Below are 14,227 nucleotides of genomic sequence, written 5' to 3'. Positions count from 1 at the left end.
ATAGCAGCGGTGTACTACCAATGGTGGCAAACCATGCAACCTTTATGGGGCACATGAGTTGGGGGGGTGATGTAGTTGAAAACAATGATGAAAGAGGGAACTGTCCTCTCGCGCTCCTTCCTCCATCATTGTCCCGCACTTCTGAGCTGGGATGTCACTATTTGGCGTCTGTTACACTGAGATGTGCAGCACATCAGAACGCTTGCTGCAGAGACTGGAGCAGTGGTGAACGAGGAGAAGTGAGTATTTTCTTTTTTTTTTTTTCTTCAAATCAGCAGCACGTCTTTGGCAGAATTACAAGTCAGTTTTTATTTCTAGTACAGAATTTACAAGTTTGATTTATCAGACCCATGTGTACACCTGATTTAAAAAATTGCATACAATAAAACGTACAGATATTCTGAAAAAAATCTATTTTTTATTTGTTAGGGATATTTGGCTTTCGGGTGATATTTCAGGAAGATCCTAAAATGCTGTCTATCCTTTTCAGGTGAACTTAATGTGACCTTCTCTAACCTTTGGAATGCACATGTCCAACTGTTCAATGTTTCTGTGCTCTTTGCACAACTTGCTGTTCTCTAACAAGGACCTTAATGGCAAAATCCACAACAAGTGTTTTATCCATGAATCGCCCAATAAATATCGAGGTTCAATTAGAATTGGTATTTAAACAGTCCTCTTCATATTTTGACATCATGAGACCAAGACGACACTTAACAATTGATGGACAGTAGCTTGCCATTGCGAGGCTTCATGAAGGATGTTCTCAGACAGAAGTAGCCACTGAGCTTTAGAGTGCCACAGAGTCTCATCAGCAGGTTGAAGCAGAGATACAGAGAGACTGGAAGAGTCAGACAAAGGCATAGACGTGGTGATCCTTTAGCCACATCCCACACTGATGACCACTTCATAACACACAATACTCTTCGGAACTGGATGATGAATGCCACACAACTACAGGCACATTTAAGGGAGGTTTGAGGCACCCAAGTGTCATGTCAAACTATTCTACACCATTTACATCAGCGTGGTGTGCATGCTAACAGACCTGATATGGTTCCTGACCACACCACCAGGTACAGACATCATCGTCTTGCTGGACAAGGGACTAGTAGGCTTCAGTGCTGTTCACTACTGAAAGTAAATTCAAGCTGCGCAAAATTAATGGCCACCAACGATGTTAGAGACATCAAGGAGAACGCTATGCATCAGCCACTGTTGTCACCAGACGAGCCTATGGACTACAATGCTCCAGCTCATTGAGTTTGCATTATTAGGGAACGACTGTTGGAAACTGGGGTACCTCAAATAGAGTGGCCTGCACTTTCTCCAGACCTGAATCCCACAGATAATCTATGGAATTAGCTGAGTCGCCGTGTAGAGGCTCATAACTCTGTACCCCAGAACCTCAATGATCTGAGGGCTGCCCTTTAAGAAGATCAGGATGCCATGCCTCAGCAGACAATAACTCCACTTGTGAACAGCAAGAGATGTCATTGTCAAGCTGTAATTGACAAGTTATTGAGACATTGTCATTGTAGGGGAGGTATACCCACTTCTGTTGTTGGTTTTTGTTTCAATAAATTGGTTGAGATGAGAAAATCTCCATTACATGCATCTACATAAATGCCCAACTTTCATGATAAAATATCACTGTAGCGTGAACTCTTTAGATTCTACATAAATTTCACCCAAAAGCCAAATATTGCTAATTTTTTCTGCGTATTTTATATATTAGATAGCATTGTGTTTGGTGTTCCGTGCAGGATGCTGCCAGGTATTACTCTAACCTTCCTTCTCTTATGTTTTGTAGCCTATGGGATCTGCAAAAGTAAACCAACCATGCAAAGTGCAACTCATGTTCTCCAATCCTCTTACCGAAGATGTACGCGACTGCCTGCTGGTTATTGAGGGTAGCGGACTTCTACAGAAGCAGATAAAAATACTGTGAGTGAACAAAGACTAAAGAAAGAAAACTGAATACTTAGAGCCCGATTCATCATTGCTGTTTCTCCACTTTTTTGGAGTAATTAGCTCTTATTCAGTAGTTTCAGTATTTGTGCTTTATTCTCTATACGCCTTGTGTCACTTTGTGAGTTGTTGTTTTTTTTTTTAAGTCTTATTTTTCCTTAACAACTTTGCTTATGTAGATGTTTCAGACAGATTCATGATATACCTCTTACTTACCGCAATATGCTGCTCATTCATTGGGTGATTGGATTGTTTATGGGGGAACACAAATCATTGTTCTCAGTTGCACTGCGCCCAGTGTAAATAGGAGACGTCCTGCTGATAACATGATACAGTATGGGGACAGGTTGATCCCATTCTTCATCAACCTATGTAAAGAGGCTGGGAAACAAGCGTAGAATGACTTCAATAGTGTCGAACATGCTCATTTAACAGTCTGAACTCATGTAAATGCAACCTAAATGTTGGTGTGTAATGGTGCACTTAGCATTTAGGACTCAACTTTAAACCAAGTCCCCACTTTGTCTAAATCCAATCCTGGTAGTCTGGAGAAAATGTGTGAAACATGGAGAACGAGTGGATTTAATATACAGTGTATGTGTGGAGCATGGAGTGTGTCTGTGTGTGTGTATATATACAGTATGTGTGTAACATACAGTTTGTGTAGCATTGAATGTGTGTACCACAGTGTGTGTGTATGGCATGGAATGTGTACATGTAACATACCGTGTGTGTGTATCATGGAATGTGTGTGTATATAACACCGTGTGTGTGTGTGTGTGCGTGTGTGTATGTATATCTATATATAGGTTTTTGACTGTGAGGAAGGCGGACAACACTGCCGAAACACGTAGTCCCATCTGCGTTTAGTTTCCTGCAAGAATTTGTTGTACCTGAGTCTATTGGACCTCTGTACTTTAAAGAATTTACAAATAAACCTGAAGAATTTTAAACAGCTACCTGAAGTCATGACGTCTATGCTGGATCTTATTTTCATGCTTTATATATATATATATATATATATATATATATATATATATATATATATATATATACAGTGCCTACAAGTAGTATTCAACCCCCTGCAGATTTAGCAGGTTTACACATTCGGAATTAACTTGGCATTGTGACATTTGGACTGTAGATCAGCCTGGAAGTGTGAAATGCACTGCAGAAAAAAAGAATGTTATTTCTTTTTTTATTTTTTTTTTTTTAAATTGTGAAAAGTTTATTCAGAGGATCATTTATTATTCAACCCCTCAAACCACAAGAATTCTGTTTGGTTTCCCTAAAGTATTAAGAAGTATTTCAGGCACAAAGAACAATGAGCTTCACATGTTTGGATTAATTATCTCTTTTTCCAGCCTTTTCTGACTAATTAAGACCCTCCCCAAACTTGTGAACAGCACTCATACTTGGTCAACATGGGAAAGACAAAGGAGCATTCCAAGGCCATCAGAGACAAGATCGTGGAGGGTCACAAGGCTGGCAAGGGGTACAAAACCCTTTCCAAGGAGTTGGCCCTACCTGTCTCCACTGTTGGGAGCATCATCCGGAAGTGGAAGGCTTATGGAACTACTGTTAGCCTTCCACGGCCTGGACAGCCTTTGAAAGTTTCCACCCGTGCCGAGGCCAGGCTTGTCCAAAGAGTCAAGGCTAACCCAAGGACAACAAGGAAGGAGCTCATGGCAGTGGGGACATTGGTTTCAGTCAATACCATAAGTAACGTACTCCACCGCAATGGTCTCCGTTCCAGACAAGCCCGTAAGGTACCTTTACTTTCAAAGCGTCATGTCAAGGCTCGTCTACAGTTTGCTCATGATCACTTGGAGGACTCTGAGACAGACTGGTTCAAGGTTCTCTGGTCTGATGAGACCAAGATCGAGATCTTTGGTGCCAACCACTCACGTGACGTTTGGAGACTGGATGGCACTGCATACGACCCCAAGAATACCATCCCTACAGTCAAGCATGGTGGTGGCAGCATCATGCTGTGGGGCTGTTTCTCAGCCAAGGGGCCTGGCCATCTGGTCCGCATCCATGGGAAGATGGATAGCACGGCCTACCTGGAGATTTTGGCCAAGAGCCTCCGCTCCTCCATCAAGGATCTTAAGATGGGTCGTCATTTCATCTTCCAACAAGACAACGACCAAAGCACACAGCCAAGAAAACCAAGGCCTGGTTCAAGAGGGAAAAAATCAAGGTGTTGCAGTGGCCTAGTCAGTGTCCTGACCTTAACCCAATTGAAAACTTGTGGAAGGAGCTCAAGATTAAAGTCCACATGAGACACCCCAAGAACCTAGATAACTTGGAGAAGATCTGCATGGAGGAGTGGGCCAAGATAACTCCAGAGACCTGTGCTGGCCTGATCAGGTCTTATAAAAGACGATTATTAGCTGTAATTGCAAACCAGGGTTATTCCACAAAATATTAAACCTAGGGGTTGAATAATAATTGACCCACACTTTTATGTTGAAAATTTATTAAAATTTAACTGAGCAACATAACTTGTTGGTTTGTAAGATTTATGCATCTGTTAATAAATCCTGCTCTTGTTTGAAGTTTGCAGGCTCTAACTTATTTGCATCTTATCAAACCTGCTAAATCTGCAGGGGGTTGAATACTACTTGTAGGCACTGTATATATAATATATAGATAGATAGATAGATATGTAACATACCATGCGTGTATGTAACATTGTGTGTGTAGCATGGAATGTATATATGTAACATACCGTGTGTGTGTGTGTGTATTATAGAACGTGTATATTTAGCACACAGCGTGTGTGTGTGTGTGTGTGTGTGTGTGTGTGTAGAGCATTCTATGAGTGTAAAATAGGTGATGAGCTGCTGATAAAATGATACTGTTTGGGAGCAGAATGATCATTTTGTCCATATCAGTTTAGTTAATCAACACTCATTTAATGATCTGATATCAAAATGTATCCAAAGGCTGGAGTCACTGTGGCGCCCCTGACCTGGTCAGGCACCACTGAGTACTGCACCCATGCTGGGGACAGTACAATACAGGTAATCCAGAAGGCTGACCGAGGTGTGACTACACAGGCGCATAGTGATCAGGTCTCACACATGTACCCATGAGAGGACCCCTGGGGATCCCAGGAGGGGGAAAAGCCTTCACCTCCACTGGAATAGTGGAGGGGGCCAAAAGCCTCCATCTCCTCTCAAGGGGTGTGGTAAGAGAGCCTGGTTGCTAGGTGGCGTAGGCAAGAACAGGAGGAGTGAGGAGCATGGAAGTGGAGCTCAGACAGGAGCAGCAGTGAAGGTCCCAGGAGTGAGCCGGTTCAGTGCAGAGTCCAGGGAGCTCAGAGAGGAGCAGACCCCTACCCCTGGGGCTGTTGCAGTCTGACAGCGTCCGCGCAGTGGCTACCGACGGGGGAGAACGGTCACCTAGGAGTGCTACCCGAAACCCATCTCCAGCTAGAGAGAGAGCACAGAGTGGGAAGTAAGGAGACTGCTAGGGAGAACCAGGCCCAAACGGGCGGCAGATCCCGGAGCGGGGATAGATCCACCTTTCCCTGCTAAACCTGCCGGTGTGGGGCCCTCAAAGCCCACACCACAACACCGAAAAGCCGCAGCCACGTAGCCACAGTTAGGGCCCATAGTTCACAGGAGGCAAGCAGCTGGAGTGATCTGGCCCAGGCAACAAGCAAACGGCAATCGAAGGGGAGAGAGGCTTCAGCAACTTCCCTGGGTGACCCCCATAGGGACTAAAAGTCGGGGTTACCCCAAACCACCAAGGGCTAAGGAAGGCGAGTTGGTAGTCACCATCAGAAGTCAGCCTGAAGGATACCTGGTTCCAGCCTGGTTCATCCCAGCTACGCCCGGGTTACTCACCCTGCCATCTGAAGTGAGTAAAACCCCTGAAAGACATTCTGCGTGTGTGGAGTTATTCTGCGCCTTGTGGTACTACGCACCTACACAGGGCCCTGGGGCTTGCCTCACTCTCAGGAGGCTATTCCAACTAACTGCACTCACCATCAGCCCCAGGCGTCCCTCAACCTGCAGTGGCGGTCCCCACTGACCGCAATACTGAGAGTGGCGTCACGACAAATAGAAGATCTCCTACCGGTGACAAGATCCAGACTGAGCCAGTGGAGTCCCTGAAGGTAATGCACCGACACAGCGTCCCCGGGGCTTCACATCACACTTGCGATTAAATCGCACGAGTGCAATGCGAGAAAATCTCGCATTGCACTCGGACCAATGCTAATCAATGAGGCAGCTCCCATCTGCTATTTTTTTCTCAGTCCAAATCGGACTGAGAAAAAAATCGCAGCATGCTGCGATTTGGTGAGTTTCACGTGCGAGTCACTCCAATGAAAGTCTATGGGTGCGTGAAAAAAAACGGATGTCACACAGATGGCACATAGACCATCCTAGTGACATCCGTTTTTCTAAATATATTTATCGCATGTTGCAGAAAACACTGGAAATGAGTGAGGTCTGTCGATGTCGGTCAATCTCTATCTCTGTCAGTCTGTCTCTCTCTCTCTGTCTGTCTCTCTCTCTGTCTGTCGGTCTCTCTCTATCGGTCTCTCTCTCTGTCAGTCTATCCCTCCTCCCCCCCTCTCATACTCACCGATCCACGATCACCAGCGCTGCGCTGCACAACGTTCACACTGCTCTGGTGGCTTCTCCTCTTTTGAAAAAGCCGGCCGCTCATTATTCCATCACGTATTCACTGCTTTCCCCGCCCACTGGCGCCTATGATTGGTTGCAGTCAGACACGCCCCCACGTTGAGTGACAGCTGTCGCACTGCAACCAATCACAGCTGCCAGTGGGCGGGTCTATATCGTGCATTAAATTAATTAAATAATATAAAAAATACGGCATGCGGTTCCCCCCAAATTTCATATTAGCCAGGGTAAAGCCATACGGCAGGAGGCTGGTATTGTCAGAATGGGGAGCGCCACGTTATGGGGAGCCCCCCACCCTAACAATATCAGCCAGCAGCCGCCCGGAATTGCCGCATCCATTAGATGAGACAATCCCGGGACTGTACCCGGCTCATCCCGAATTGCCCTGGTGTGGTGGCAATCGAGGTAATAAGGAGTTAATGGCAGTAGCCCATAGCTGCCACAAAGTCCTAGGTTAATCATGGCAGGCGTCTCCCCGAGATACCTTCCATGATTAACCTGTAAGATAAAGAAATTAAAGACATACACCAAAAAATCCTTTATTTTAAATAAATGACAAAAAAACACCCTCTTTCACCACTTTATTAAACCCCCAAATACCCCTCCAGGTCCAACGTAATCCACACAGGTCCCACGACGCTTTCAGCTCTGCTACATCAGAAGCTGACAGAGAGCGGTCACAGATCATGACCGCTCTCTGTGAGCTCCTCGCAGCGACCGAAGTGAGTCGCGCTATCAGCGATGACGTCACTCAGGTTACACGCGACCACAGATCTCAGCGGGAGGACTTCTGCTGTGGCCGCGGGTAACCTCAGTGATGGCACAGCTGATCGCGCAGATCACTGTCACTCAGGGGATTTGCGGTCACCGGTGAGACCGAAAATCAGGCCATGACACACAGACAGAGCCGCGGGATGACAATGAAGTCGAGTGAAGTTCATCCGAGTTCATTCTGATCCCGCGGCTCTGTCTGTGTCTTCTGTCAGCGGCCATTCAGCTCTGCTACATGGCTCTGTCTGTGTCTGCTGTCAGCGGCCATGTAGCAGAGCGGAATGGCAGATGACATAGCTGCTGAGAATAAAAACGGATCCCATACGGATCACACACGGATTGCACATGGACTTCAATAATGAGAAAAATCACAGAATCGCATTGCTGTTGCATTGCACACTGATCAACACTCGAACAGAGCTCATGCTACTTTCTGGCATGAGACTCGGTCCGATTTTACACTCGCAAGTGTGATTCCAGCCTAAATGTTTCGGCGTGATTGATATGTGTTTGAGCATCCACTTTTCATTTTTCCTAGCGTCATGCTTTGTCTGACTCTGGACCGTTCACAGGAGTTGTAATACTTTATGCTGATAACCAGGCCATTTGTGACAATTCTATGCAAAGAATCCTATGATCCAGGGATACCAAGCTAAATTCTAAATTCTTTTTAATGTGGAGTGTCTTCCCATACACATAGCAATATCATGTGCTGAAAGCCTGCATGTCAACACACATAGTGTCTGTATAATTGCACATGTAGGAATTGCATGTGCTACTGTATGACATAAACATGGCATTTGTGAAAATATCCAACGTCATCTACAGAGTTAGGGGTACTTTGCATGTTGCGACATCGCTACTGCGATATCGTCGGGGTCAAATCGAAAGTGACGCACATTCGGCGCCAGTAATGACGTCGCAACGTGTAAAGCCTGGATGCGCCGATAAACGATCACAAAAGCGTCGAAAATCGGTGTTCTGTGTAGCGTTGGTCATTTTCATAATGTCGCACCAATAGGAGATAAGATGTTGTTCCTCGTTCCTGCGACAGCACATATCGCTGTGTGTGACACCGCAGGAGCAAGGCACATCTCCTTACCTGCCTCCACCGGCTATGCGGAAGGAAGGAGGTGGGCGGGATGTTTACGTCCCGCTCATCTCCGCTCCTCCGCTTCTATTGGCCGCCTGCCGTGTGACGTCGCTGTGATGCCGCACGACCCGCCCCCTTAGGAAGGAGGCAGGTCGCCGGCCAGAGCAACGTCGCAGGGCAGGTAAGTGCATGTGAAGCTGCCGTAGCGATGATGTTCACTACTGCAGCTATCACAAGATATCGCATGTGCGACGGGGGCGGGTGCTATCGCGCTCGGCACGCTAGCAGATGCTAGCGATATCGCAACATGCAAAGTACCCCTTAGACAGCCAAGAAATTACTTTATTGGATCATAACTGCTTGTGATCACCAGATTATATATTCATACAACATTGATCTGTACAATTATGATTTCGGGGTTTGTAGAAAACACCATGTTGAAGCTAAATGAACATAAGAAATCTGAAATGATTGGAGTTGATGTCCATGTTATTCCGTATTTGTAAGCTATATTACTTTCCAAATTGTAAGCGCTTGATAATAACAAGGCTTTACTTTCCTACCTCTTTAGTGTGGGCGCCATGAAGGCGAGTGAAAGATCGATCCTGGAGTTTGACCTGGCTCCATACAAAGTCGGCCTGAAACAGCTTCAAGTGAACTTTAGCAGCAACAAGTTCCAGGTTATCAAAGGCTATAGGACCATTGTAGTTAACAACTGATATCCCTCCTCGTAAGCTGGCGGGAGGATTGGACTTTGCTGATATTATTGACATGGAGGTTTGACCAATCAACGTGGATAGTGAAAGTGGCGATGAAGACTGGTGGAGAGGCCATATTGATCGTCCCTCGAAGCTCTGATGTGGACGTTTAATAGACAAATGAGACAAAATTTGCACCAATTCCCTAGTGAAGCACTAATGAATGAATGAATGAATGAATGAATGAAATGTCATCTGCTACTTTTTTATCTGAATCCATTTGGATCGGATCATTCTAGAACAAATGTTTGGATTTTTCTATCTTAATATAGAATAGACTTGTTTAGGGCTTAGTGGTCATGTTTTTACTGCATGACTATAATAATTGTAATAATGAAATTTAAATTAGATAAATAAAAATAAGTGGGGTAACATTGTGTAACTGAAATATGTAATGACTGCACATCTTAAAAAGAGCCTGTCATGTCCCCAAACAGTATTAGCGTACATATATGGGATTTAATATGCAGGTTTATAGCAATTTAAAGCTGCGCAGCCACCGCACTGAAAGCCCTGCTAATGGAATTTAATTTTATTCCTCCCCACAGTCTCTGGCTTTCAGTCACAGAGAAACGGCAGGTGCAGCTTCTGTCAGCACTAAATGAGCTGCAGCTGTAAGCATGGCCTGGTACATTGACTGACAGCCATCCCTGCAATGTATCAGTGCACCTACCGTTCTCAGTCAATTTTGCGACTTTTGTCATTCTCACGTCATTTTCATCCAGGTACAGCAAAGTGAGCAGAGCTGGGACAGGACAAGGGCGTGATAAGCGTTGGTGTTCGCTACACAATAAATCTTGCTCCATCAAATCTTGCTGCAATAAATAATAATAATAATCAGGGAGTAAGATTTGTGGTGAGACGCACACTTTGGTGCACACTACTTCATGCCTTGTCTGATGCATGAAGAGGCGCGTAATCCACCCTGCCCCTTCATCAAGCCCGGCATCCTGATGAATCAGGGACAAACATTTTTTTGCATCTTTTAGGATATTCTTAAATCAATTTCTACACAAAGAAAAACAAAATCTAAAATCATAACAGTAAAAAAATATTATACAAGCTTCAGATGTGTTTGTACCTTTTTTTCAAACTTAATACATTTACACATTTTTAATACCCCCATAAAAATTGTAATAAGTTGGTCAAAATCGGCAGTATAGGTCAACAATTAAATGTGTATTGGGCTCGCTCGCAAAAAATAATGTCGGGTTTTGAAAATGGTTCTGACACAGGAGCATAACGTTCATGCATTCAGCTGAAGTGGTTTTGCAGCACAGAGACTCGTTGGGTCAAGGCACCGCAATACACGTCGCCGTACAATCAGAGGCCAGCAGTTGATATTAGTGTGCCAAACATGGGCGTTGAATGGCAGTGACTTCATGCGTCGCAATGACAATCTTGCCAATGTGAGCTGCTTGCCCCAGCTCCAGCTAGAGAAAACACTGCGCATTGTGGGAGTTGACTAAGGTAGGTACAATATTTTATTATTTTGTTTGTTTTTTAAATGCATTAGAGAGCAGCGGAAAACATATATACCAGGAAAGCACCTAGGATGAAGGGCATATATAACAGTAAGGAACCAATGATGGGCGACATATATACAAAGATCGGCTTAGGATGGAAAAGATATATACCAGGATGGAACCCTCGGGGGAGGACATATATACCAATATGGAGGACATATCTACCAGGATGGGGGACATATATAGCAGGATGAAGGAAAAATACCAGGATGGGCTCAAGATGAAGGACATATATACAAGGATGGAGGACATACTGTATATACGGGACATATAAACCAGGATGAGGAACATATATATATACCAGGATGAAAGGATGAAATACAGAATGGGGGACATACAGTATATACCAGGATGGCGCCCAGGAAGGGGGACATACAGTATATTCCAGGATGGGTGACATATTTTTGCCCAGGAAGTGGTTTGGGATAGTAGACATACAGTACTGTATTCCAATAACCAGGATGGGGGACATATGTATCAGGATAGGGTCAGGGATGGGGAACATATATCCAGTATATCACAAAACTGAGTACCCCCTCACATTTTTATAAATATTTTATGAAATCTTTTCATGAGACAACACTGAAGATATAACACTTTGATACAATGTAAAGTAGTCAGTGTACAACTTGTATAACAGTGTAAATTTGGTGTGCCCCCTAAATATCTCAACACACAGCCATTAATCATACCACAAGTACCACATCATATCATTTACCAGACGACATCATATATAGATAATCCCCTAGTGACTCCCCTCAAGAAACCACTGAGATGTCAATATGTCTTAAAACCTCATTTTATTAAACATTTAAAATCAATGGCAAAATATGTTCGACAAAAATAGGGCAGTGAAAGTCTCAAGTGCAAATCCCTCCTAACAGAGAAGGGGTGAGTGCAGGCATACCAAAACATCATACTATGGATTAATATAGGGTCAGAACCTTTCCCTCGGGCTCAACCTGACTCCAAACACTTTGTTATAGATTTATGGGTTGTGCCCTTTCATTCACCTATGATAAAATTTGATTCCTAGTGGTGCAGATGCTGACCATTTGTGCTTGATATCGTCGTGCTGGCAATTTATAGCCTGTAAAAAATATTTAAATACTCTTTCTTCCAATTTACTTGACTAGAACAGTCTGTATGACAGCATAAAAAAGTGAGTATCTGCATGTCATTTATTGACCTGTAATGATGTTTTGGTATGCCTGCACTCACCCCTTCTCTGTTAGGAGGGATTTGCACTTGTGACTTTCACTGCCCTATTTTTGTCGAACATATTTTGCCATTGATTTTAAATGTTTAATAAAATGAGGTTTTAAGACATATTGACATCTCAGTGGTTTCTTGAGGGGAGTCACTAGGGGATTATTTACACAGCCATTAATGTCTAAATCGATGGCAACAAAACTGAGTACATCCCTAAGTGAAAATGGCCAAATTGTTCCCAATTAAGCATTTTCTTCCCCCGCTATCATGTGACTTAGTGTTACTAGGTCTCGGTTGTGAATGAGGAGCAGGTGTGTTAAATTTTGTATCATCGCTCACACACACTTTCTCATACTGGTCACTGGAAGTTCAACTTGGTACCACATCGCAAAGAAAACTGAGGATCTGAGAAAAAGAATTGTTGCTCTACATAAAGATAACTTAAGGGTGCTGTACACGCTGCAACATCGCTAACGATATATCGTCGGGGTCACATCATTAGTGACGCACATCCGGCGCCGTTAGCGACATCGCAGCGTGTGACTCCAAGGAGCGACGATCAACGAGCGCAAAAACGTGAAAATTGTTGCTCGTTGACACGTCGCTCCTTTCCCAAATATCGTTGCTGCTGCAGGTACGATGTTGTTCGTTGTTCCTGCTGCAGCACACATCGCTGTGTGTGACACCGCAGGAACGATGAACATCTCCTTACTTGCGTCCACCAGCAATGAGGAAGGAAGGAGGTGGGCAGCATGTTCCGACCGCTCATCTCCGCCCCTCCTCTGCTATTGGACGGCTGCCGTGTGACGTCGCTGTGACACCGCACGAACCGCCCCCTTAGAAAGGAGGCGGATAGCCGGCCAGAGCCACGTCGCAGGGAAGGTAAGTCCATATGACGGGTGTTAGCGATGTTGTGCGCCACGAACAGCAATTTGCCCGTGACGCACAACCAACAGGGGCAGGTACGCTCGCTAGCGATATCGGTACCGATATCGCAGCGTGTAAAGTACCCTTTAGGCTATAAAAAGATTGCCGACAGACGTAAGAGTGCTGTAAGAATTGCTGCAGAGGTTCAAGGGGGAGGGGATCTGCCTGTCAGTCCTCAGACCATACGCCGCACACTGCCTCAAATTGGTCTGCATAGCTGTCATCCCAGAAGGATGCCTCATCTAAAGATGATGCACAAAAAGCCTACAGTTTACTGAAAACAAGCAGACCAAGGACATGGATTGCTGGAACCATATCCTGTGGTCTGATAAGGCTAATGTGACGCCCTGGTAAAACCAGGTGGTCACAGAGGTTGTACAAATCTCTTAAGTACAATACTCCATCCTCCTTGGCATACCAATACAAAACCCACACCCAGGTACACCACACAGCCAGTAAAGCCTAGTCACCCCCTCATGACAATAGGGACACACTAGTGGGCGGTACCAGGCGGATGGGAGCGCCCACCTAGGGGTCTTTAGGTGTCAGGGGAGGGAACACAACAGAACAGTGCTGACAGTTGATAGAGGAGGAGTGTGAAAGTGCAGTGAGTCAGGGGTTGGGCCACCCTAGACTACCGGACTAGGTGGCAGACGGCAAGCAGGACCACAGGCGACAGAGATCCGGTTGCAGGAGACCTAAAGTGGACCAAGGCAGGGTTGTAGCCCACCGACAGCGGGAATCCGCTCTGGAGGCCGTGCACAGACGGGGTACCTGGACCCTAGGACGAGGACATTTGCAAGCCCCCTTGTTAATTGACCAGCCGGGGACAAGGTTTCAGGCCTTGTTCCACAGAAGCCCAGAGAGTGAAACGGAAGCCCAATGTGGGGAATAGAGAGTCCGTCAGAACCCACAGAAATCCCAAGGGTCAGATTTCTCAGGCCACAGCTCCCAACATACACAGCACCGGGAGTGGACTTCCCCGTTCCAAGCGGAGTTTTCCCAGTGAAGTCACAAACACTGAGTGCAGGAGGAAGGGAGCCCTGTTTGCTAAACCCGGGCGTGGGACCCGAATTCACCCGCCGGAGGCGACCGGTCACTGGCAATTTGGTTTACCACTGGACTTGTGTGTGATTCTTTGAACTGTGAGTACACCATTTACCCCCCCCGGTCCAACCCGGCAGATCACCTCCAGCAGCCCCGGGACTACACCTCCCCTTCCCGTGGAGGGGATTCCATCCTGCTGCCCAGCTCCATCAGCCCCGGGCGCCCCATCACCAGGCAGCGGCGGTGCTCACCGCAACCCAC

At 45.5% G+C, this 14,227-nt stretch overlaps 1 protein-coding gene across 1 annotated transcript in view; it reads left to right on the top strand.

Moving 5' to 3' along the window:
• The window catches only part of LOC142311397 (protein-glutamine gamma-glutamyltransferase 5-like), a 58,988-nt gene extending 48,675 nt beyond the window's left edge, over positions 1-10,313 (top strand). The window contains exons 12-13 of the mRNA XM_075349780.1: positions 1,814-1,947; positions 9,068-10,313. Coding sequence (XP_075205895.1) covers positions 1,814-1,947; positions 9,068-9,215 — 282 coding nt within the window. The 3' untranslated portion in view covers positions 9,216-10,313. The remainder of the gene's footprint in view (positions 1-1,813; positions 1,948-9,067) is intronic.
• The last annotated feature ends 3,914 nt before the right edge of the window (positions 10,314-14,227 follow it).

This window comes from Anomaloglossus baeobatrachus, chromosome 5 (genome assembly GCF_048569485.1).
Source record: "Anomaloglossus baeobatrachus isolate aAnoBae1 chromosome 5, aAnoBae1.hap1, whole genome shotgun sequence".
NCBI lineage: Eukaryota > Metazoa > Chordata > Amphibia > Anura > Aromobatidae > Anomaloglossus > Anomaloglossus baeobatrachus.
This window is presented reverse-complemented; position numbering and strand designations above follow the sequence as displayed.